Genomic DNA, 27,090 nt, shown 5'->3' with positions numbered 1-27,090 from the left:
TCCCTCTAAGGAAGGTACTCTGTGGGTAATACAGACTCTCTGTGTGTGACTCTCCATTGAGCCTTCTTTCATTTATTCATTCCAGCATCTTTCCAGCCACACTGGCAAACACAGAAGCTAAATCCTTATTGAAACTCTTAAGACATTCATTATTGTCCTTTAATCAAAATAAAACAAAAATCTAGTGTAGCAGCTTTGTTCTCATGAATTCAATTAAAAAACATTATTGTTTATTACACAATGATAAAAACACACTCACACTTCTTAAAGCCTGGTTTCAGTCTCTGCACTCCACCGTGGTCCACCCTGGAGGAAGAAACAAAGTGAGCTTTATCAAAGGTAATAAATCCGTTTTGCTAAAATTAAGGCCCTTAAAAAGTATTTAAAGTTTTAAGGCGATTAAGACTTTTAAATACCTTTTTTCACAAGGTGCTACATTTTGTAGACATTTTGTGGGCCCTTGAGTAGCCCGTTGTACAAAAGCAAGAGAGAGCTGCGTCATCTGCAGCTGAGGCAGTAAGGCAGAAGACAACAGGCAGAAGACAAGCAGCGTTTGGGTTTAACTAGCTGGCTTTTTAGCCTTTTGTTGAAACATGTTCAACTTTTCATAAAGTCGATGTGCTCATCAGCGTCACTTTTTGTGAGCAGATCAATCACAGCCTGGATAGAGCAGCACATTAAAAAAGGTTTGATGTGCTACAACAAAATTTCCAAATGTTGAATTGTTGTTATGCAAATGATAATGACTATTCAACAAGTTAGTACTTTATTTAACAAAAAATTTATTAATTATTCTTGCACAAGGAACTGATTAAAGAAAACAACCCACAAACATGAAACTTCTGTAACTGAATTAATATTATAATAGTGGTAAGTTATAGACTACACTTTTATATAAAATTACTACACTATATGAAATTATTATGATATATCATATCAGAATCAGAAAGAGCTTTATTGCCAAGTAGTTTTTACACATACGAGGAATTTGCTTTGGTGATTATTTATATTATATATATATATATATATATATATATAATATTAATGTTAGAATATCCTCCAGGTTGTGGGTAGAGCTTCCCCAAAGCAACACTTTCCCCTTGTTCTATTTTAAATCTATTTTACTAAAGTTATAGTTGTTGTAGTATTGTTTTCCACTCTCTTCATCTCAGCTCCTCTCTCCCTTGGCTCTGCTCCTTTTCTAGAGGACACCAGCCCATCTCGCCAGCGCATGCTAACTAACTCCTTTTAACTTGGCACCGTTACACAGATCGCATAAATACAAATATACTTTGATTTGGCCTTAAACAACCACACATATGCAGGAAAAAAACCCTGTGGCTGACTTAACCGGTTACAACTCAAAGTGGAGCTGCGGTATTAAAATATATTTAAAAGGTCTGGAAAAAGGTCTTAAAAGGTCCTGAATTTTACTTCAGGATTCCTGTATATACCCTATTGATACACCGTTACTCCTATCCACCAATAATACATGAACCAGAGCTCCTCGTTTAGTCAGAGTAAGAGCTGCTGCTGACTGCCCATTTTTCCATACCTGAGAATGTCCAGTCTCCAGTTTGGATCTTCCAGTCCAGCAGACAGCAGCTTCACTCCTGAGTGTCCAGGATGATTGTAGCTCAGGTCCAATTCTCTCAGATTGGAAGGGTTGGAGCTCAGAGCTGAGGCCAGTGAAGCACAGCCTTCTTCTGTGACCTGACAACCCGACAGACTAAGCACACACACACAAACAGAGAGAGTTGCTGAGAGGAGGGCTCTAACTGTTGTCTGTACTTCTTCAACGAACAGAAGGTCAGAGTATCTGGCCTTCTTGAGGTTACTCGTTCGGGTCCTGGAGAGGACACCACATGGAGATTTCATAATTCAGATATGCAACATACTCGGTGGCGCTCGATGAAATCACAGATAAAACTGACAAGACTATGCTCACAGTTTTCATCAGGGGTATTAATGAGAAGTTCGAAGTGACTGGATTACCATGATGCCGACTGGAAGGCATTACTACTGACGGATCCCCATCTATGTCAGGCAGAAAAAACAGACCGATCGCGCTGGTACAAAGAACTTTAGAAGAGGAAAATGCAGGTGCAGCAGTTGTGTTGCACTGCATTATACACAGTCACTGTGCAGCAAGTCCTTGAAATATGAACATGTCACGTTGTCTGTTGCAAATGGAACGTTTTGACTTGCAGTGTAACAGTGAACTAAAATCCACATTCAGGGAGGCACAGGGAAAAGCAGATCTTATTGGACCATTTCTGAGACTTCACTTATCTCCATCCTTCCTAGAACTGTCCAAAGTGTTCAGTCAGTTAATGTACTTTTTTGGAAGCAAATATCTGTGTGAGATTGTTTTCTCTTCTGCTTTCGTGGAGTACTTTAATGCTATTGTGGCCCTCCTATGAGATGTACCAAAGTGGCCCCTGAATGATTTGAGTTTGAGACCCCTGATTTAAAGGAACTGACGACTGATCTGTTTTTCTATCAGACTTCTGTCTTGGATAATTGCGTAAAGAGAGAAGCAGAATTGTCAACTGATCAACAACTGGTGGTAAGTCCAAGGATAGTGGAGGCTTCTGAAAGTTCAATTAAACCCATTCGGGCAGGCACCTCTGGCTGAGGCAACATGTCATAAATTTTTGACCTCTGAGGGCATAGAGTCCAAGTTGGCCATGTTCAAAGCTGTTACTGTGGTGAAGGCTGTGCAAAGCTGTGGTTTAGTCAGTGGGGGCCACGCTGCCAGGCTCTTGAATGAGACTTGCTTGGTCCAGGAGTCTGCTGAAGCAGCAAACAGCTCCTGGGAGGCCAGAGGGGCTCGCAGCTTTAGTAACCACCAAAACGTGACAACGTGTGTCAACAGTTCTGGGACGCAAGGTGGTAGGACTTTTCATGGAATTTTCATGGCAGTGGGGGAAACTGTGGACCTTCAATGGAGACACTGTGGAAGGAACATTTTTAAGGAAGTCTTAAGCAAGAGAAGGCAGCATTGGAGAGCTCAGTGGAAACCTAACCTATTTATTTGGTGGAGGTCACTGAGCTAGTTAAAAAGCTCCCCATTTGGCAAGGCACTAGGCAGATGAGGTTTACCTTGACATATCCGGGGATCTGGGGACTAGGTGGTTAAATAATGGGTATCACACAGCTTATGCTGGAAAGGAGACTAGAGTCAAATTTCCAAAATTGGATTCAGAAGCAATGTAGATTTGATTCGTGTTGTGGAAAAGTGGAACAGGGGCCAGATGTATGAATAAAATGTCTGCACAAAACATACATACAGCATTTCCCACACAGACTGGTGTTCATAAAATATTTTTTGGGTGAGAATGTGAAATGTGAATATGTTGCACAGATTTTAGACCAGCGTACACAGTTCTAGACAGCTGTACGTGATATGGTGATACACTGCTTGTTAGTTTTTATTTTATTTTACAGTTTCACTGATGTGATGCGTTCTATAAAATCAAAAAAGCACGTTTATAAATTCTTTTATGTGCCATATAAATTAAACCAGTTCCAGAATACAGATATTTAAAACTGAACCATGTATACATGCAAATTTATTAATCTGATAAAAAGAATGCTTATGCATATTTCCCAGTTTTTCCCTGAGTTTTCTTCACCTGGCCCCAGGTCTTTACCTTTGTAAGGGAGTACTGGAGTGGTCATGGGGGTTTCCCTTACCTGCTGTGAGCGACTATATGGGTTCCTTGTAAGACTAGAACAAGACTTTTTTTGTGCTTGAGTTCTTGGCACAAAGTTATGAGTACAATATTGATGTGACATTTAATAAAAAAACAGAAACATGACTAAAAAGCCTCAATGTTTAACTTGCCATATGACTTTTAACAAACAGCTGAATTCTGACCTGAGAGTTTCAAGTGTACAGTGTGGACTTTCCAGTCCGGCAGACAGCAGATTCAGTCCTGCATCCTGCAGGTCGTTGTTACTCAGATCCAGATCTTTCAGACTAGAAGACTGGAGGCTGAGAACTGAGGACAAAGCTTTACAGCTTCTCGCTGATATTTTACAGCCGCTAAACCTAAAAAAGGATTTACAGTTAGTTGATTCGTTGTTCAAACATCTTTATAAAAAACGTTTGCTAAATAAATATTAACAAATCCCAACCTGAGAGATTCCAGTGTTGAGAATGTACTCTCTAGTCCAGCAGACAAAAGCATCACTCCTGAATCTTGCAGATCATTGCTACTCAGGTCCAGCTCTCTCAGACTACAACATTCAGAGGTGAGAGCTGAAGACAGAGCTTCACAGCTTTTCTCTGACAGTTTACAGCCAATCAGCCTGAAAAGGATTTTAGTCAGTACATTCAATAATTCATTTCAGTCATAAGTAAAAGCTCATCATTTTCAAATGAATCACTAACCTGAGATTTGCCAGTCTGCAGTGGAGGCTCTGTAGTCCAGCAGACAGCAGTTTCACTCCGGAATCCTGCAGGTTGCTGTTACTCAGGTCCAGCTCTCTCAGACTGGTGGACTGGGAGCTGAGAACTGAAGACAAAGCTTCACAGCTTTGCTCTGACAGTTTAAAGCCGCGCAACCTAAAAAATATTTTCAGTCAGTCCATTCAATAATTAATAGTCTATATAATGTAAATATCAGCGCAGTACAGAGTGTCATCATTTTCAAATAACTGGACACCAACCTGAGAGTTTCCAGTCTGCAGTGTGGACTCTTCAGTCCAGAAGAAAGTTGCTTCATTCCTAAACTTGGCAGGTTGTTATTACTCAGATCCAGCTCTCTCAGACTGGAGGACTGGGAGCTGAGGACTGAGGACAGAGCTTCACAGCTTCTCCCTGAGAGGTTACAGCCACTTAACCTAAAAAAGATTTTCAGTCAGTCCATTCAATAATTAATAGTCTATATAAAGTAAATATCAGCACAGAGGGTCATCATTTTCAAATAGCTGAAGACCAACCTGAGAACTGACAGTCTGCTGTGTGGACTCTTCAGTCCAGAAGAAAGCAGCTTCACTCCTGAATCCTGTAGGTTGTTTTTACTCAGATCCAGCTCTCTCAGACTAGAGGACTGGGAGCTCAGAACTGAGGACAGAGCTTCACAGCTTCTCACTGAGAGGTTACAGCCACTCAGCCTAAAGATTAATCGGCAATCCATGAGAGAAAATACAAACAATAATTTTCAGTATTTTTTCTATAAAGACAATCACAATTAAACTAAATAGTAGTGTGCACGTACAGAGCTTTGTTGGAGTCTTGGACCACTGGCACCAGCCTCAGAAGAGCCTCCTCTGAAGCAGAATATTTCTTCAGGTCAAACACGTCCAGATGTTTTTCTGATGACAGTAAGATGAAGACCAGAGCTGACAACTGAGCAGGAGAGATTTTAGCTGTGGAGAGACTTCCTGAACTCAATGACTGCTGAATCTCCTCTACTAGAGAACGGTCATTCAGTTCATTCAGACAGTGGAACAGATTGATGCTTCTCTCTACAGTCAAATTCTCATTGATCTTTTTCTTAATGTACTGGACCGTGTTCTGGTTGGTCTTTGAGCTACTTCCTGTGTGTATCAGCAGGCCTCGTAGTAGAGTCTGATTGGTCTCTACTGAAAGACCCAGGAGGAAGCGGAGGAACAAGTCCAGGTGTCCGTTTGGACTCTGTAAGGCCTTGTCCACAGCACTCTCATAGAAATCTGTAGATTTGCTTTCTGACACTTCCTTTGGCAGCAGATTGACACCAGAGTTGATGAAGGTCAGATGGACATGAAGAGCAGCCAGAAACTCCTGAACGCTCAGATGGACGAAGCAGAACACCTTGTCCTGGTACAGCCCTTTTTCCTCTTTAAAGATCTGTGTGAACACTCCTGAGTACACTGAGACTGCTCTGATATCGATGCCACACTCTGTCAGGTCTGATTCATAGAAGATCAGGTTGTCTTTCTGCAGCTGCTCAAAAGCCAGTTTTCCCAGAGACTCAATCATCTTCCTGCTCTCTGGACTCCAGTGCTGATCTGTCTCATCTCCTCCATCATACTTGACTTTCTTCAGTTTGGTCTGAACCACCAGGAAGTGGATGTACATCTCAGTCAGGGTCTTGGGCAGCTCTCCTCCCTCTCTGGTCTCCAACACCTCCTCCAGAACTGTAGCAGTGATCCAGCAGAAGACTGGGATGTGGCACATGATGTGGAGGCTTCGTGATGTCTTGATGTGGGAGATGATTCTGCTGGCCTGCTCCTCATCTCTGAACCTCTTCCTGAAGTACTCTTCCTTCTGTGGGTCAGTGAAACCTCTGACCTCTGTCATCATGTCAACATACTCAGGAGGGATCTGATTGGCTGCTGCAGGCCGTGTGGTTATCCAGAGGCGAGCAGAGGGAAGCAGGTTCCCCCTGATGAGGTTTGTCAGCAGCACATCCACTGAGGTGGACTCTGTAACATCAGTCAGGACCTCATTGTTGTGGAAGTCCAGAGGAAGTCGACACTCATCCAGACCGTCCAAGATGAACACAACCTGGAACTCTTCAAACCTGCAGATTCCTGCTTCTTTGGTTTCAGGAAAGAAGTGATGAACAAGTTCCACCAAGCTGCACTTTTTCTCTTTCAGCACATTCAGCTCTCTGAAAGTGAATGGAAATATGAACTGTATGTCCTGGTTGGCTTTGTCTTCAGCCCAGTCCAGAGTGAACTTCTGTGTTAAGACTGTTTTCCCAATGCCAGCCACTCCCTTTGTCATCACTGTTCGGATTGGTTCTTCTCTTCCAGGTGAGGGTTTAAAGATGTCTTCTTGTCTGATGGTTGTTTCTGGTTTTTCTGGTTTCCTGGATGCTGTTTCAATCTGTCTGACCTCATGTTCATCATTGACCTCTGCAGTCCCTCCCTCTGTGATGTAGAGCTCTGTGTAGATCTGGTTCAGAAAGGTTGGGTTTCCTGCTTTAGCAATCCCCTCAAACACACACTGGAACTTCTTCTTTAGGTTAGACTTGAGTCTACGTGGGTACACTGCAGCAATATTTCCTGAAAAAATGAACAAGATTCAGGATTTAATTAATTCTGTTGAAGTGTAACTGGAGAGACATTAAAACATAACATCACTGATAATTGGGAATTTTATTTATTATGGCTAGTGTACCCCTTTATCCTTCCCTAAACATAAGCTAAAACAATCCGTAGAACACACACACAAATACATGGCAAGGTCCTTAATGCTACTTGCCTACTTCAGGCATGAGTGAAACTGCAAAATCAGAATCAGAAGGAGCTTTAATGCCAAGTAGTGTTTTAGAGATACGAGGAGTTTGCTTTGGTGATAAGGTTCTACACATAGACAAACATCCAGTTGACATAAATAAATGTAGAAATATGGAATATACAATGAGGCGGCAATGTCGCCTCACAGCAAGAAGGTCGTGGGTTCAAACCCCGGTTGCCCCGGCCTTTCTGTGTGGAGTTTGCATGTTCTCCCCGTGTCTGCGTGGGTTCTCTCCGGGTGCTCCGGCTTCCTCCCAACATCCAAAGACATGCAGGCTAGGTTGATTGGTTACCCTAAATTGTCCTTAGGTGTGAGTGTGAGCATGAGTGGTTGTTTGTCTATGTATGACCCTGCGATGGACTGGGGAGTCACACAGGATGATGGGGGAGGGTGGGGCTGCACTCTTTCTAAAATCCACAATCATCTCTACTGTCTTCTGAGCGTTGAGTTCCAGACTGTTCTGGCTGCACCAGGTCACCAGATGGTCAATCTCCCACCTGTAGGCGGACTCATCCCCACCAGAGATGAGCCCAATGAGGGTGGTGTCATCTGCAAACTTCAGGAGCTGAACTGGTGACTGGAGGTTCAGCTGTTGGTGTACAGAGAGAAGAGGAATCAGAGACATGTTTTCCCAGCTTCATATGCTGCTTCCTGTCCGTCAGAAAGTCTGTGATCCACCTGCAGGTGGAGTAAGGCACGTTCAGCTGAGAGAGCTTGTCCTGCAGCAGGGCCGGGATGATGGTGTTGAAAGCAGAGCTGAAATCCACAAACAGGATCCTGGAGTAGATTACTGGGTCCAGGTGCTGGAGGATGTAGTTAAGGGCGATGTTTACTGCATCATCTACAGACCTGCTAGCTCTGTAGGCAAACTGCAGGGGGTCCAGGAGTGGGTATGTGATGGATTTAAGGTGGCACGACACAAGGCGTTCAAAGGACTTCATAACCACAGAGGTCAGGGCCACGGGCCTGTAGTGGTTTAGTCCTGTGGTCCTTGGTTTTTTGGAACAGGGATGAAGGGTGGAAGGGTAGACACAGCCCAGCCTAGCTGCTTTGAGGGGTTTCTTCCTCCTGAATAGCCTGTTGACTTCCTGATAGAGTGGGGAGACTTTGGTTTATATCTGTCTGAACCCCCTCCAGACAGAAGTGGCGTTGTTTGCTGAGAAACCGTTCTTTAGCCTCTCTGTATACAGCTGTTTAGCTTCTCGCACCTCCTTGCTAAACCTCTACTTTAACGCCCTGTACCCGGCTCAGTCCGACTCTTAAATGCCTCATCCTTTTCCAACCTTAGCTGTCTGAGTTTGGCTGTGAAGCGTGAAGCGTGTTGGTATCCAGGTGTTTCTCACAGAAGCTGATGTAGGACGTCACAGCCTCTGTAAGCTCTTCCAGATTGTTAGTAGCAGTCCTGAAAACATCCCAGTCAGTGCAGTCCAAACACGCCTGAAGATCTGAGTAATACCGGCTTGGACGGCTTGGATGTTGAAGAGATCTGCACAATGGCGTTTGTGCGTTTCTATCTCTTGGATATGTCGGGCTGCATGCATAGTGCAACCTAGGATCTGAAAAGTGAAGATCTGGTGACTACTGGGTATAGAGGGGGAACATATACTGGCAGTGCCTTATGTTCCAGTGAGAAGTCAGGGCAGTCCACGTGTTAATGGTCAGGTCAAGCCCCAAAAGGTCCAGCGACCTTGTCAGGGGTGTCCCGCCATTCTGTCACTAGGTGATGTGGTGGTTGGGGCTTTGGCCGGCCTGTGGTGACTGACCTGAGATTGAAGATTATGATGAAGCTGGACCAAGTAGAAAAATCTAGATCGCCAAAGCTGAGTGACAAAGTAGCCTCTGAAAATCTCTAAATACTATCTTTACTAAAACCATAACCGAGACCAATGAGCTGATATATGCCACAGTAACAGTGATCATAGAGATGCTTGGCTATAAGATGAACACCATAAGCCACAAAGAGCATTATCCCCCATGGAGGAGAAGGCTAGAGGCCAAGATCAAGGCAACACAGAGGTAGGTTAGTCAGCTCTCAGTGTTACTGAAACATGCAAGGAAGGAGCTACCTAAGAAATACAACAAGCCGTTTATACCTGACGCACCGGAGACTGCCAAACAAAGACTCACCGCTCTGGCTACCCGCATAAAGAGATTCAAAGGAGAAGCAAAAGCCAGGAGAATAAACCGGATATTCTTCACTGAACCATCCAAAGTGTACTCTCAGTGGCAGGGTAATAACACAAGATCAGATCCACCCGCGGCTGAGACTGAACAGTCCTGGAAGAACATATGGGAGAAGGAGACATGATACAACACAAATGCTCAATGCAGGGCCGGCCCGTGGCATAGGTGACATAGGTGGTCGCCTAGGGCACAAAATGTCTGGGGGCCCCGCAAGATTTTTAACTGCGTGAATCAACTCCGCCCAGCTGATGCAACACTGATAATTTTAATCATGTGCACATCGCACTGAGAGTCCAGACAGTAACGTAACTGGTAGAGTTTTGCAACATAAACGTCTTAAAACTGAAGTGCAGCATTCTGTTTTGGACTGTGAGCTGCACTTTATCGGAGCTGCTGAAGTTAACGTGTGGATTTGTGGTGAGATTTCTGCCTGAACAGTCGTGTTTTCGGTTGGTTTTGGTCTCACATGCAGCATGCGGTCCCAAACTGTGTCGGTCTAATGGTCTAACGTAATGCACAGCAGAGTAGAGGCCAAGTAGAATTAAAAATATTATGAATTCTCATTAAATGATGATGTTAGTCTCGTAATATTGAGATTTATTTCTGGACATGTCACAGAAAACTATGGGAGATTTTCTGAATGTGCATAAAGTTTTGAATATGAGCAGAAAACCTGCTGAAACACAGGAGCTATTAATGTCCAGGAGTTTATAAGTGAATGAAAATTTATTAATTTATCATTGATGTGAAGAGGTCCAATGTAGGAATATTAAAAGAGGTTATTTCCGCAAACGGAGACTCAAAAGAGAAGGGAAGGCTAAGCATGTGTACTGACTCAACAGGGATTTTATTAAATTAGAAAAGTTGAGCTACAGGATAAAACATAATAAGCAATTGCTGCTTAATGCCTGAAAGCCTTACTGCATTATATTCTATTAAATTTTAACATTTTGAATTCTCACCAACTGCCTGGATATTGTGTTCGCTTTATATAGATGGAGAGTACCCATAAACTGGTACAGAAATATTCAGAAGAATGCAAGAAATTAAGTCTTTAATGCTCAAAATTTCCCAGGGGAGACCAGACCCTCTTTATTTGTCCCTTCCACTGTTTAAACTAAACCAATGCTCTTACATTTCAGGAAAATTACCCCATAAATTTCCTAAAAACGCCAAATTTCAAATCTCGCATAGGGCTCCAACACTGTTAGAATTGGTCCTGCCTAAGTGGCTAGTGGATCTAAGAACAGGTCACAGCATTCTCTCCCAGAACAAGATCCAGTAACCATTACAATGGCAGACATCCAAGAAAGAGTGTCAGGTATGAAGAGCTGGACAGCTTCAGGTCCTGACATAATACATACCTACTGGTTGGAGAAACTACCTGCACTCGGTGAACACCTGGTAGCACAAATGAACCAACTGCTGATGGATGAGACACACACAGAATGGTTAACCCAAGGACGGACAGTCCTGATCATGAAGGATCGCCTGAAGGGAATAATCCCATCTAACTACGAGCCAATTACCTGCCTTTGCACAACATGGAAGGTCCTGTCAGGCATCCTAGAGGCTAAGATGAGTAGGCACATGGCTCAAAAATGAATAGAGCCCAGAAGGGAATGAGCAGTAATACCAGGGGAACCAAGCACCAGCTACTGGCCAATAGAGCAGTCAATTGAGACCAACCTGTGCACCACCTGGATTGACTACAAGAAAGCCTACGACTCAATGCCACATACATGGATACTGGAATGCTTGGAAATGTACAAGATCAACAGGACACTAATAGCCTTCATCAAGAACTCATTGGGGCTGTGGAAAACAAGTCTGGAAGCCAACTCAAAGCCAACTGCACAAGTCACAATTAAGTGCGGCATATACCAAGGTGATGCACTATCCCTGCTGCTGCTCTGCATAGGCCTGAACACCCTCACCCAGATCACAAAGAGTGGCTACAGATACCGGTTCCGAAGTGGAACAACCATCAGTCACCTCCTCAACATGGATGACATCAAGCTGTGTGCTAGGAATGAGCGAAACATTGACTCACTGATCCACACAACCAGGATCTACGCTACGACATTGGAATGTCATTCGAACTGTTAGTGTGGTCGGAGAGTATCAAAACAAGGAAAATTCAGAAATGAGGGTGTTGAACTACCAGAAGGCGACATTGCAGATGTTCAGGACAGCTACAAATACCTTGGAGTCCTGCAAGCTAACAGAAACAATGAGGAGACAGCAAGGAAGTCCGCCACAGCCAAATACCTACACAGAGTAAGGCAGGTTTTGCTGGTCAGCTGAATGGGAAGAACAAGATCCAAGCCATAAACACATACGCCAGTCAACAGATACCCTGCTAGTATATAAACTGGCCAAAAGAGGACATAGAGGGCACTGATATCAAGACAAGGAAGCTCCTCACAATGCATGGATTATTTCACCCCAAATCCAGCACCGCACCCTGAGACTGTACACTGAGGGGAGTGAGGGAGGCCGAGTGCTAGTCAGTGTCACACCACTGTCCAGGATGAAACAACAAAGATTACAGGATTACATCAGGAAGATGTCCCCCAAAGATGAAGGGCTAAAAGAATACTTCGGCAGGATGAGGACAAGAAGGAGAAAGAGCCTTCATGGAGGGACAAGCCACTGCACAGCATGTACCACAGACAGATACACTGCAAAAACTAAAATCTTAGTAAGATTAATTATCTTAATTGAAGGCAAAATACACTTGTTTTTTGTCTGACAAGATATTTCTTATCAGGCGGCTTTTATGTTAGAGAATTTCACTTTTTTTTGTCCTTAAGTAGCAAGTAAAATATTCTTGTTCTGTTGGCAGATAATTTGGCTTATTTTAAGTAATATTTCCCTTATTTTAATGCTTTTTCCCCTTGTTTTTGAGAGCTCACTTTTTGCGTGAAGGAGTTTCTGATATCAAGAAATCCTACCAGTGGCTCGAAAAGGCTGGACTAAAGTACTGATCATGGCGGCACAACAAACAGACACTCAGTACAAGATCAATAGAGGATGGGGTCTACCAGACTGTGCAAGGATGCCCCTGAAACAGCACTGCCATAACAGCAGGGTGTAAGATGCAGGCAGCGTACATGGAAAGCCATAACCAGGTAGCAGGCACAGTTTACAGGAAATCTGCCAGGAGTATGGGCTGGAAGTCCCAAGGTAAAAATGGAAGACACCTCCTTAGGTACTTGAGAATGACACTGAAAGGCACTGATTCAACTCTTCTTTATTCTGGAGGACACAGAGAGCTGTGTCTGACAGGGACATAACTCACCTTTTGGATCTTTTGTAGATAACTGGTTTCATTAAAGTCAGTCTCCCATGGATTCACATGTCATTATCTATCTGCAGTTAGACTTTCTTTTTACTGTACTCATCCACATTTATGCTGATGATCAGGGGGTGGACTGGCACAAGAATGCAGACTCAACCCCAGGCCACCTTGTTCACACAAACCACCAAACCGCAAATTTTTGTGGACTAACCTTTTTACTAACCTCACTAGATACAAGCTAGCCATGTTAACTAGCTGAGATAGCTCCCGTTCATTGTAATCATGTGTAACCTTACAACTACCGGCGCAAGATAAACTTTGTAACTGACATTACATTCTATCTAACTTAGTTAATATCTTCCGATAAACCTTAACTAAAGCTCGATACATAAAATACCACTATTGATTAGATTCACAAGAGATCAGCTAACGTGTTAAAATGTAAAAAAATGCTGTTATTTCATCAACTTACCGGCAAGCGTCCTTTGAAAACACTGAAAATGAATGGGGCTCAGTGCTGGAACTATTCAATGTTCGGATGCCCCCTGACATGCGTCACTAGTAGGGGTGAGACAAGACACTTAACCCACAAGATGTGATTCAAGATTAGGTTCACGAGATCGAGGGGGGACAAGATTTTAACACTATTTTTAAGAAATCTTTAAAGCTTAATTATATGAAAATTTTTTACAGCATTCTGATGATATATATATATAGAGATATATATATATATATATATATATATAGAGAGAGAGAGAGAGAGAGAGAGAGAGAGAGAGAGAGAGAGAAACCCAAAATTCAGGTGGCAGATTCAAACTCTATAGCCTAGCTATAACAGAATATGATACGGTGCAGCTCTCAGTCATTCTGTGTTGCTTTCAGATATATTTCTCCTGTAGAACAACTTTTCTCATGTAATATCATCCCAGCTGAGTCATGATCTAGTTTTCCCTCTTTGTTTTTGTTTGGGGAAGTAACTTCTTCAAATGTGATTGCGGCACCTTTTTACCTCAATGAAAAATTATTTTTAGGGCGGAGCTACCTTGTAATTGACAAGTTGTTAGCATGGCGACCTGTCAATCAGGATAGAGGCGACTCTTATCCGCTGCTCTGTATACATTTAACCAGCGCTACTGAAAAAGCTTATTAGCAGTTGGCTGTTCATTTTCTACTACTATTTGTTGCTAGCAAAAATTAGCATCCCGATGAATATCACAATTAACATATATTACAGATGCACCTAGATACCTAAGCTAGCTGGCTCTACCGTCATGGCCAAATATGGTCACGTCCAGTACCTGATTGCAAAAAATTAAGATGGCAACGGCCAAAATGCCAAACTCGTGGCTTTAAAACAGTAGTCCACAAACCAAGGGGTGACGTCACGTTGGCTACCTCCACTCCTTTTATACAGGCTGTGCTCTGGATGTAGCTATCACACACACACAAACTCGGAGTGAAGTCAGAGAGCAGATTAGCGGAGATTACAGAAATTAACGACAACTAAGCGTGTTACTGTAAGTGCAGCAAAACCAGTAGCACTGGTACTAGTAAAAAGCTAATACTTCATCAGTACACCTCTTTAATAAGCATAAACATTAAGCACAGACCTGAACAGCTTTGTTCACGCCCACCAGTGGTGTGGTCCTCAACCATGGTCTTACCCTCTGCATCACACACACTGTGCGTATCACTCTGACAGAACGCTGAGCAAAGAGAAATGGGAGACATCCTGCAGTTAAAAACAGACGAAGGAGCACAGGGAAGACCAAGAGGCTGCCAAGCAAATATCGTCAGTCCACCACAGACGAGGAAACACTTCTGGTGGAGTGCGCCCTGATGCGCCCCTCACACAGCCAATACGACAGACACTGCGCAGACAGGTGGGGACCCAGGGACCAATTATTTTAACAGATGCTGAGAGCGGCACCAAGCCGCCGTCTGCGCAACATGAAATGACAGGGCGCGCACCGGACAGAGAAGGTCAGACAATAGCATCTTCCTCTGTCCCTTGAGGAGGCGTGAGAAACCAGCCAGAGTAATCACCCTCGATCTGAAAGAGCTGGTGATATTCTTGTGCATGAAGGCAGGGTTAGGTAGAATCTCAGAGCTGGCGTCACCCTGGATCCTGAGGCACGATGGGGCCACAGAGAGGACTGCCAGATCGCTGATCCTCTTGGCAGATGTTAGCGCTGTAAGCAAGGTGGTTTTAGCTGGCTGGAAGGGGGCCCTGGTCAGGGCGCCAATTTCAACTGAGGGGTTGTGGGGCACCCTTCAAAAAACACTTCGCCAGTGGGTGAGCGAACATCGTCCTGTTGCTGAAAACTTCGTGGCAGGATGAAATGGCAGCAGTTTAGGTTTTCACCGCGCTGAAAGCCAACCCTCTGTCCATCAGAAGCTGAAGGAACAAAAGCACCGAGGCCAGGGGACAGGCCACAGGGTCCAAACCTTGAGCCACACCAGCGCTGGGATGCATCCCACTTCACGGTACAAAGACCAAGTGGACGCCGCTCTCACTCCCTGGATGGTGCGTACAACATCCTGCTGGAGACCTTGACCTTCCAAGCATTGCCTTTCAGCGGCTAGACCCATAGAGTCTGGCCCGGGAGTGGGTAATTCCTGAACGCCCCGCCTCCCTGGAAGAGAGCGTCCCCACGCCACGGCAAATTTCACGGCCAGCCCAACAGCAGCCGCAGCAGACAGGGAAACCTTGTCGCACCAGTGCGTTCTGGGGTATCCATCCCTGGACAGTGAAGATGCCAACTATCTAGACACCCTGTGTCCTTGTTCTGATTCATTGACTTTATTATTTATAAAGATTGAACATGTAAATTGATAACTGCTAATAAATGTAATTAAACATATGATTAAAGTTTTGTGTTGGAGTTTGTGTTATTCTTAATTTTGACACCAGAATTTTAATGTTTAATGCAAATGTATATCGGTTGCAACTATCAGTCATCGGTCTCCTTGATTAATAATAATCAGAATTGGCCCTGACAAAAATCCTACTGTATATTTTTTTTCCTCCAACAGTTTTACACAGCTCATCAGTGGAAGACAAACAGCCACTGATCTGATGCGTTTGAAATGTAAACCTTTCCCATGTTGCCTCCATTTCCTCTTTCCATCATGTTAAATCTGTTAAAATCTTACTGCTCCAAAGACGGTCAGCCAGCTCCTCCTGCTTCATCCTCCTCAGGAAGTCCAGTGCGATCTTTATAAAGACCTCTCTGCTCCTCTGCTCTTCATCCTCACTGTCCAACACCTCCTTATCCTCACTCAGACTCTCAAAGCATTCTGGGTAATCTGGACTCAGAATCCTCTGGACACTCTTCAGCTCGTTCTTTACAAAAGTGATGATCTTCTCCTCCAGCAGCTGGAACAGAAACATAAACTGAACATTAGATTTAAACTGCTAGAACACAACATGTGATTCATCTGTCAGTCTGCAGAGCAAAATGGAGACTGTTAGGATGTGAATGGTAGTTCAGCATTTCATCTGTGGTTGATAGTTGTAGTAAAATAGTGTGTTTGTAGATGAACACACCATAAATGTGGAGTTCAGGTCTGTTCGCTGCTGCTGGGCAGACTGATCACTGGGAACCTCTGAGCTCTTCTGCTGAAGTCTGTGGGGAAAAAAATAATTTTAAAACATTTTAAGGACTCAATATGACTTACTTCAGGTGGGGTTTGTTTTTTTGTGTTTGCTTGCTCACATTTCAACCTTCCAACCAGAAAACAGCTGTGCAGCCTAAATATATTTAAACTAATCACAATCATCTGAACAGTTTAGATCACTCTAGGTGTCATATGGTTGGAAAGAATAATCTGTGTGCAGATATAAATAAATTCAGGGAACACATTGATAAACTGTGCAGTCAGTTTACCATAACAATTTTAGAAAAATAGGAGCGCTTAGTTTAGATAAAAAATGCTATAGCCCATAGGAAAAAATCATCCCTGTTCATTCATCTGTTTGCTCAGTTTATCAAACCTGAGATCAATAACATCAGTTTTGAACCAGCAGGTGTACACTGTGATGTCACTGCTGAAACGGTCTACTGTTCAGTCCTACAACAGACTATGAAGCTCTGGACCAAGACGGGATTCCTCTTCCCCGGAGAGTAAGATAATGACAGTTCAGTTTTAAATTCTTACCTTCCATCAGCAGATTGTACATCTTTAAAGTCAAGAAGATGACCATTAGACCGGTCACTCTTCAGGGACACACAGCTGGGCGCAGGAGAGTCTGGTTTCTCTTGTTGTATCCTGATACAAAAAAATACAAATGACTACGAATGAAATGTTATTTAAAAGTGAATAAAACAGGTTTGACCAGATTCTCACAAGTTTGAATTCATGAATGTGCAGGATATTATTAATACTAAGTTTTGTCTTAAGTATTGATACTTAGAGCTGCAACGATTTAATTAATTAATTAATTATAATTATCAGATTTTCTGACAAAAGCAACATTTTGTAAGATGTATTTTTTGTGTGATTTGGTGCATCATAAGATGTGTGAGACTGTGTATGTGTGGTGGAAATAAATTTCCTAAAAAGGGAATATAGAAAATCTAATCTAATCTTACCGTTCCAGAGTGTAATTCACTGCTGTCAAAATAATGACAGCTGTACAAGTGCACATAATTACATTATGATCAAAAACTAGCAAGTGGACTATGGAAGATTTTATTGGACTTTAATATTTGTAGTTGCTGTCTCCTACAGATGAGCCTGGGTACTGCAGTGGATATTCTTACTTAACTCATGGGAGGCAATGTTGCTACCGCCACCTGCTGGTGTAGCTAATAAACTGCTCTCACATTTACAGATGTCTGTGGTACAGAGTGGACAAAATTTACAAAAGTTACAAATGTAACGTGATCTGCAAATTATGCAAAAACTGTTTGTTTGTAAAAATAGATCCACAAATGCGTTAATAACACTTTGTATGTGAAATTAAAATATGTGTGTACAGAGTAACTTGTACATATTTTTTTTGTTTTGTGGACATGAATACAAATGTAAAAATTCATGATTTGGGTAGTCAGATATTCGTTTATATATTTTTTTTACAGATACAGTACATATTGGACAAAATTCCACAAATGTGTAAAAAGGAAGTAGATATTGAAATATTTATGCATCATAGTACACATTTGTGGATTGTTTTCTGTGGGTTACAAATGTTAAAGTCCGATAAAATCTTCCATAGTAGACAACTTTGCTAACAACCAAACATCAAACACAACAATATCTGACACAGCTAGCAGCTAATATGTTATTACTGACTAGTCCAACAGAAAGAAGGGCTGCTCTGCGTTTGTCCTGCATCCTTTCAGCTCTGCTAGCTCACGCCAACCAGTAATAGCCAGCCCCCTATTTACTCTTGTCCGGTTCCTTTTTTCTCATCTTTGCTTCCTCCAACGCCTTCTTCGGTCTCTTCCGCCTCTGCCATGATGTCCATACTGAGAATACTGAGCTAGCTCACTCACACTGAACATTATAAATTTGCTAGCTTGCTAAAGAGTTTTGCTGAAGTGTTGAGATGCCGTAAAGCATTACAATGTTCTCGTAACAGAAATCCTGTCCAGGGTTCTTCCATAGAGCCAAAGAAAGCTGGAGCGGCAATGACAGACAACATTCACTCTGTTAGGGTAACTGTATTTTGAAGCAGTTATTTTAAGATAAAAAACTACATAATGTGAATATTTTCTACAGAACAGAACATTACGGACCAAACAACTACTTAACTGATTAATTGTTGAAATAATTGACAGAAATATCAGCAATGAAAAGCGCCTTTTCCAGCTCGCCTCGCCTCAACTCTACTCGCCTTTTTTTGGTTTTCCATTGTAGAAAAGTTGCACCTGTACCTGCTACCAGATACTTTTTTTCATATCACCCCTGTCGAGGTTCCAAGCGAGCTGAGGCGATACTAAAATGTAACGGGAAAACACAGCAGACTGCTGATTGGAGAGAACTGTCATTATTCACTGTGTCATCCTTGTTGGCCAGACAGAGGCCAGCAACAGAAAGTTTTATATTTTACAGTTTTCATACGTTATTTCATCACTAAATCCAATTCTAATAAGTGGGTCTGACGGAGGCTACCCTCACATGGGAAGCGCTCCTCCCATGTGGTTGCACTTCTGAGAGTTAGTTGAAGTGATGAGCTCATGCTAGCGTGCCGTCTTCGATATGATGCCGTCTGTGTGTGTCCACAATATTCAGCGTTTTACAGTTAATCCTATTTTCTTTTGTCATATTCCTCTTCTTGTCATGATCCTGTCTGTGTCTTGTTTGGGAGTCTGAGTTTAGTTGCATGTCCTTAGTTCATGTGTTGGTATTCATTCCTGGTCCTTGTTTGTATTATTGTGATTTGGTCTGCTCTGTATTCTGTGTCTTAGCTCCTCGTTCTGTGTCTCGGTTTATGTCTTAGTGTTTTGGGTTCTGTCCTGTGTCCAGTATCAGTTATATAGTCTGTTGTGTTTTGGGGTTCACTCATGTCCGTCTCTGTCTTGTCTGTCGTCTAGTGTTCGGTAACCCTTGTCATGTCTGTTACCCCAGTGATCCCTCTGCATGTCTGTCTCTGTTTTCCCCTGCTCTCTCTCTCCCTACCTGTGCCTCGTTAGCCTCATGTCTTTCACCTGTGTTGCTCCCGCCCTGCTCGTTAGTCCCTGTCTGTTTATATACCTGGTGTTTCTGTCTTGTCCTGGTTGGATCATTGTATGTTGTCACCCTGAGTTGCAGTGTGTGTTTCTTGTGTCGTCAGCTTCACTCGTCGTGTCTCCGTGTTTCCCTGCTCGTTTTGGTTTTCTGTTGGACAACCTTTGTTTTGGACTTAGTCTTTCAGCCAGTCAGTTTGTAAGTGTGCTCACCTTTTGTTTAATTAAAACCCTCAAACTATACCTGCTCCACTCTGTGTCCTGCGTTTGGGTCCTCCAACCTGCTTAACTCAGCCACCCATCGTAACACTTCTCAGGAGAGTCACATAATAACAGTTCAGTTTTAAAATTCTTACCTTCCATCAGCGGGTTGTCCAACCTTAAATTCATCAAAACGACCCATAGACTGGTCACTCTTCAGGGACACACAGCTGGGTTCAGGAGGGTCTGGTTTCTGTCGTTGCATCCTGATGAACAAACATTTGACTAATGAACGAGTTTAAACTTGAAAAAGATTTATTCTGACCAGTTTTTAGAAGCAGACAGAAAATCAGTAAGAAGACAGAGGATGAGTGAAAAATGAGAGATGCCATCTCATCTTAGTTGATTAGCTGAATATTCAGTCGCCGGAGTGTGTTCATTAGGAGAGATCGTAGTTGATTATTGGAAGCTGTTAATCAATAGCTCAGTGACAGATATAATAATAATCCTTATTTGTAGAGCACTTTTCAAAAACAAGTTACAAAGTGCTTTAACAAGTGTAAAGAATAATACAAAAAAAAGATAAGAGCATGAAAATTTATATAAAATTAGTAAAATACAATAAAATAAAAGGGATAAAATAAAGTGAAATAAGATCGGGAAAGGCTCTCCTATAAAAGTATGTTTTAAGAAGGGACTTAAAAGAGTTCACTGACTCAGCCGACCTGATTTCCTCGGGCAGGCTGTTCCAGAGCCTCGGGGCCCTGACAGCAAACACTCTGTCCCCTTTAGTTTTCAGTCGAGACTCTGGAACAGACAACAGACCTCTGCCCGAGGATCTCAAGGTACGTGCTGGTGCGTATGGGACTAAAAGGTCAGAAATATAACAAGGCGAAAGGCCATGAAGAGCTTTAAAAGTGATCAATAGAATTTTAAAGTCAATTCTAAAACATACTGGGAGCCAGTGTAATGAAGCTAAAATAGGAGTAATGTGGTCATATTTCTTTGTTCTGGTTAAAAGCCTGGCAGCTGAGTTCTGGACAGTCTGGAGTCGATCAATAGATTTTTGGGTTAAACAGGTGAAAAGGCTGTTGCAATAATCCAGGCGTGATGAGATGAAGGCGTGTAAAATGGTCTCGGTGTCCTTAAAAGTTAACATAGATCGAATTTTAGCTATATTTCTAAGTTGATAAAAACATGATTGAACAAGCTTTGTGGTGTGCTGCTCGAAATTTAAATTACTATCAAACCAAACACCAAGGTTCTTTGCCACAGGCTTAATGTGATTTACTAGGGTCCCAGCAGATGGCAAATCAAATACTGCCATCTGCTGGGACCCGATGACCAGGATTTCTGTTTTGTCTGAGTTCAGCTGGAGGAAATTATTTGACATCCATTTTTTAACCTCACAAAGGCAGTTGTTAAGTGAACTCAGCATTCCAGGGTCTGTGGATCTGACGGGCAAGTATATTTGTGTGTCATCAGCATAAATATGAAAAGAAATGCCATGTTTATGGATAATATGTCCAAGGGGAAGCAGATACAAGGAAAACAAAATGGGTCCTAAGACCGACCCCTGAGGCACACCATATTTAACTGGACAGAATGAAGAGACATAGTTGTTTACAGACACGCAAAACTTCCTATTTGACAGGTAGGATGAAAACCATTCTAGGGCAGTACCAGAGATCCCCACCCAGTGCCTCAGTCTGTCTAACATGATGTTGTGATCAATGGTGTCAAAAGCAGCGCTAAGGTCCAGGAGTACAAGGACTGAGCACATGCCTTCATCAGCAGACATTAAAAGGTCATTGGTGACTTTAAGCAGGGCAGTCTCAGTGCTGTGGTTCTTCCTAAAACCAGACTGAAACTTTTCAAATATTTTGTTATTTTCCAGCACAGTGAGCAGCTGTTTGGACACAATTCTTTCTAGAATCTTTGCAATAAAAGGCAGTTTTGAAATTGGTCTAAAATTTTGTGGGAGGGAGGGATCTAAACCAGGTTTCTTTAAAAGTGGGTTCACGCAAGCCGTTTTAAAATAATCAGGGACACAACCAGTAGATAGGGAGCTGTTGAAAACAGAGATCAAATGGGACCCAACAGAATCTATTACTTTTAGTAAATACTTTGTAGGTATTACATCAAGTGGGCCGGAGGACACACTCATTTGTGATATTGTTTTTAAAAGCTCAGACAAGTCGATGGGATAAAACTGGTTAACTGGTTAACTGGCTCTGCTTTCCTGCATTCCCTTTTTAGGCTGCGAATGCTGTCATTTATCCAGGGTTGCTTACTAGCTTTAGACGTAGGCCTAACCTTTAGAGGAGCAGTAATATTTAGTGACGACAAGCAGATATGATTGAAGTGATCAACCAGATTGTTGGTGTTGGAATCAGACAGGTGTTGGCTTTGGCTCTGAAAGACTGCGCAAAACTTTGAAACACTTTGTTCATTAAAGATGCGACAACACACGGAGCTTGGTGAGGCGGCATGAGTAACAGGCAAATCGCAGCTAAAAACAATACATCTGTGGTCAGATATGGTCATGTCCACTAATTCCACAGAGGAAATGCTGACACCCAGGGTAAAAACCAAGTCCAGTGTATGACCACGGTTATGTGTTTGCCCTTTGACATGTTGTTTGAAGTTAAAAGAAGTGGCCATATTTAAAAAGTCAGTTGCATTAACATTGGTGGGGTCATCAACATGAATATTAAAATCGCCACAAAGAACAATTCTGTCATAATTTAAAACCAGAGTAGATAAAAATTCAGGAAGTTCTGATAAAACTCCTCCAGGCGGTTTTGGGGGGTGATAAATTATAACAAATATGATAGGTTGCAGCCCTCCAACTTTAAGAGTGAGAACTTCAAAGGAGCTAAATTCATCACAGCGTACTTGATGACATTTAAAATTTTTCCTATACACGCTCACTAGCCCACCACCACGACCACTGACCCTCGGTTGACTAAAGCAATCATATTGAGGCGGAAACAGTTCAGCTAGCTGGCTATAGTCATTCATTTGCAACCAGGATTCAGTTAAAAACATAAAATCTAGATTTGCAGACAAGATAAAATCATTTAAGATAAAAGTCTTACTTGAAAGTGATCTCACATTGAAGAGAGCCATTTTAAATGAGTTTGTTCTGGGTGCTGGAGTTGGTGCAGTTGTCCTAATCCTTAAGAGATTACTAATATTTCTGTGTGGATGTGCACATTTCGGTTTACTGGTCTATGCGTGATGATGACAGGAATAGAAGTCTGTGGAACAGCGCTGGGAGCAGACGGCTTTACATGCCAGCAGGTGGAGACAGTTGTTTGTGGCAGTGAGGCAGAGATCTGTTCAGTGAGCGGTGGTGTGTCCAGGTGTGCTGCATGAATGATTAGTCATTCACGTAAGTCATGTGTGGACCGCACCACATGCTGTATGTGCGCAGCTAACATTTCTGAGCCCCGTTTGTTTGGGTGAAGTCCGTCTGTCTTAAAAAGAGACATTCTTTGCCAGAAAATATTAAAATTATCCACATAAAACACACGGTGAGCCCTGCAGGCGGACTGGAGCCAGTCGTGGAGGCCAAGGAGTCTACTGAAGCGGCCAGCACCGCGACCGACTGTGGGAATGGGACCAGAGATAAAAACGGACTTTCCGCACTGCTTTAAAAAGTTAAGAAGACGGTTAAAATCTAATTTTGTCAGCTCAGACTGTTGAAGAGCTGTGTCATTTGTTCCCACATGGACTATCACTCTTGTGATGGAGGACAGGAGCGACGGCATCAGGTCCTGGAGTTTTTTTTAAATGTCAGCCGTGGTGGCACCAGGGAAGCAGCGAGTGGTAGCGTTAAAGAAACGGAGGTTTCTGGTTATGGAGTCACCAATTATTAGTGTGGTTGGGGAGAAAAGAGGACGAGGAGATGCTGGTTGTGTGGATCCAGAGCAGGACTGAGCAGAATCTGCTTCAACACTGCGTGCGGACTGAGGATGGAGTGTGTGAGCTGTTGAGTGTTGTGTTGGAGTAGCAGTAACAGACCTGACAGAAGGGCTACCCGACGGTGCAGGGTAGAGACGGCCTCCGGAGCGTCTGAGCACAGCCTCCTTCAGGATCCTACGTCGGGAAGCGGAGGTTTTTGACCGGGATGACGGCCGCCGATCAGGCCCGGTGGCAGACCGGCGGCCCAGTGCAGGAGATGTAGCTGGTGGAGGAGATGCAACAGTGTCGGCAGGCACTGTGCGCCGAAAGAGATCCGTATCAGGGAGACTCGAAGCCGCAGGTGAATCCGCTGGATGGACCGGAGTGTCGTTAGACAAGGCTGCATAGCGGTTGGAGAGGCCGATGTCCGGAGGAGAGGCAGCCCCATCCGAGCCTCTCTTGCAGCCACGGACCACCACTTCAGCCCAGGTTGACTGATGCTTCGGAGTCGAGCAGGATGAAAGCCTGGGAAGACTAGAGGGGTCCCAAAACACGGTGTCCTGGATGTTAGCGGTTGCGCTAAGAGAAACAATCTGTTTGGCTTGTACTGAAGCTACATCCATAAAGCCAGTCAGCAGGGAATCTTTCTCTTTGAGTTCCTCTGAAAGTCGTCGGATGTCTTCCATAAGGTCAGCAATCTTCTTGTTCGCTTTCTTAAGGAGTGAGCAGTCCTCATGGGGCAGAGTTATCTCGGCTAGCATAGTCACCGGAGCTTTGTTGCGATCAGTAGCGTTGATCGCGTTTTTACGGTCATCTATCTTAAAATCCATGTCGGATGACTAAAATCCTTAACCCACGTAAAACTTAAATAAAGTTAAGTTAAATAAAAGGATATAAAAAATGTAACGAAAAAAGTGGATTAAAACTGGATAAGAGTCCGGTTCAAGACGGAGCTTCCGACAGGTGGCTACAGACGCCAACGCATGCGCAGAGTGCAGATTACGTCAGCGATCTTGTGACAAGATGATGCAAGTGCAATCAGGTGAGCAGGTGTGTCTGTGTAACACATGAGGAAAGTGACAAGTGACTGCAATAAACAGTTGTTGATTGAGGCTTTCAAACGGTGACTGCAATGATGTGATTTGAGTGAGCTCTGACATGGAGAAGAGTCGTGGATCTCACCTCTGAGCTTCCCGTTCCCCCTCCTCTCTGTCCTCAAACAGCAGGATTCAGATGTCCCCTAGCTTTTGCTCCACTGGGTGCATACTGTATCCTCCAATTTGCAGGTCTGTCCTCTTCAATTGGTCCAGTGCAGGAAGGCCAAACTGGACATCTTCTAGTGTGAACTTGATATAACTGTCCAGCCAGGAGCACCAACGAACCAGCGGTATCGACGATCCTAGCTAACGATCCCACAGAGGTTAAATAGCTGAGTTTCCCTGCCAGTCAGTCAGAACTGAAGTAGTCTCTTGGATGAGGGACGAAACGTCTTCTAGGTTTCTTCAACCAAGTCCAGTTGCCCGTGTCTTTAACCTTCTTTGGATTCATACATGCTCAACATCAGCAAAACTCAGGAGCTGATGGTTGATTTGAGGAGACAGAAAGTGAAAACACAATGATTACATCAAAGGATCTGAGGTGGAACAGCAACATCTAAACTCTTTCTAACATTTCGTCTCCAGTCATTGACAGAAATGGAGAGGACAAAACATGAGAAACACTTCTCAGCAGAACACAATGTAATTCAACAGCAAACTGCTGCCTCCAGAATGATCACCAAGCTCAACCGACACCTCGCCTCTCCACATTAATACATATATATATATATATAATATGTTTATTACACTATACAGAAAACTATGTTATTGTTTTATCACATATCTATATTAATACTGTGACGCCCCGTGGGGTCACGAGCGAGTGTGGCCTGTCTCTCTCTCTTGTGGAGGAGGGGCTGATTGTAGTGGCTCGGGCACCTGGGCTAATTGCCCTCCTAGAGTATTTGGGATTGTTTTCTCATTCGGCAAGGGGCTGCTGTCAAGACCAGGTCAGACCTCCCTGCGGGAGTTTGGTTTTCTTTGGTTGCGTTGTGGTATTTGTTTTGTTTGCATGCTACAACACCTCCACACATGCAACCATCATCCTGCACAGACACTACTGAAACCACAGTCTACATACCTCATACATAAATTATGTTAATTTGAAGTAACTATTGATTTGGCTTATTTTTGTTAAATAAACACATGTTAACCGTTTACCATGGTGTCTCCCTTTTGTTGTGGCCTTTTGAGCCAGGTCATAACAATACAAACAAACACTATGTACTTCATTATATTTTATTCTGGTGTAAACTGTGTATAGTAGATGGTATTATCATATTTCTCTTACAGGTTTGCAGGTAATCACGCCACTGTGTAACCTGAAACAGTACTGCAGAGGAACAACATTGGTCAAAGTCCTGTATGTATGTGTACTATGGGTTTTGTAATTTAAATGTTCTTTCATAGTTTCTATTTTAATTTCTGATTTTATTTCACTTTTACTTATGTTTTTATTTCTGACTCTTTGTCACAAGAATTAGCCTGATTTGTTAAATATTGATTTGTTGAACTGAAAGAAAAATACTCAGTAATGTTTCATGTGGACAGTCATATGTCCATAACAGTATATCTACACAGGAGCGTTTCAGCCACGTTTTTAAGTCTGTCTGATGTAACTTTATTTTATTAAACACAGCTGTCAACACGGGGCCCTGCTAGTGACCTTTACTCAACACTGTGCCTGAACGCATGACAGGCGGCTCCCCCGGGGGCCAGAAGGCCTCAAAAATAACAATCCTCTGAGCCATAACTCAGTCAAATCTGAACACACAGACATGAAACACATTAAATCATTATCTCTCTGTTCGTCATGAAGAAACGTCCAGAAATCCACTTAGAAATCTGAGAAAGATGCTGCAGAACCTGCCCGAGAATATTCATGTTTAAGTTTTGCTACCAGGAGCTGCTAACAGCTGATTCAGCTTACTGCTGATGGGAACAGTTTGATTAGATGTTAATAAATATAGGCAACAAAATGGCCTAGGTAACTGTTAGCACCGAGCTGAGCCCTTCAGCACAAACGTCTAAATTTTCAGCTTGGAAACAGAGAGCAGCTGAGAGGCTTTAAACTCTGAAAACTGTCACTTACCAAACCTTCAACATGGAGACAAGATCTGCATCACCACGAGGGACAGAGTGAAAGTTCACAAACGACTGAAACAACAGGAAATAACCACAGAGAGAGAGAGAGAGCAATATTTCCTGCTTCAGCGCACATATGAAGACTTTAGAACAAAGCCCTTTACTTAAACTGAATTATATACAGTAGACATACCACACACACACACACAAACACAGACTGTTGAATTTTATGTATTGTATTTTTTCTCATCTTATTATCCTTGAAACTTTGGCAATATTGTTCACCTGACATTCATGCCAATAAATTACACTGAATTAATTAATCACCAACCAGGTTAATTATATTAACATTGTCTATATCAACTTGATATATTTTAAAAATTGCAATTCTGAGGAATT

At 42.8% G+C, this 27,090-nt stretch overlaps 1 protein-coding gene across 1 annotated transcript; it reads right to left on the bottom strand.

Moving 5' to 3' along the window:
• Nucleotides 1-82: 82 nt before the first annotated feature.
• Nucleotides 83-26,804, bottom strand: LOC119890524 (NACHT, LRR and PYD domains-containing protein 12-like). Its single transcript, XM_038701839.1, has 13 exons — nucleotides 26,699-26,804; nucleotides 19,756-19,866; nucleotides 16,887-16,997; nucleotides 16,276-16,354; nucleotides 15,882-16,104; nucleotides 5,229-7,002; nucleotides 4,951-5,124; nucleotides 4,678-4,851; nucleotides 4,400-4,573; nucleotides 4,144-4,317; nucleotides 3,884-4,057; nucleotides 1,556-1,729; nucleotides 83-306 (listed from the first exon to the last, which is right to left on the bottom strand). The coding sequence occupies exons 1-13, from the start codon at nucleotides 26,710-26,712 to the stop codon at nucleotides 234-236; spliced, it is 3,429 nt and encodes a 1,142-aa protein (XP_038557767.1). The 5' UTR covers nucleotides 26,713-26,804; the 3' UTR covers nucleotides 83-233.
• Nucleotides 26,805-27,090: the final 286 nt, after the last annotated feature.

Source organism: Micropterus salmoides, unplaced genomic scaffold, assembly GCF_014851395.1.
Source record: "Micropterus salmoides isolate LMB-PRFRI ecotype aquatic unplaced genomic scaffold, ASM1485139v1 Ms_hic_scaffold_6, whole genome shotgun sequence".
Taxonomy (NCBI): Eukaryota; Metazoa; Chordata; class Actinopteri; order Centrarchiformes; family Centrarchidae; genus Micropterus; species Micropterus salmoides.
This window is presented reverse-complemented; position numbering and strand designations above follow the sequence as displayed.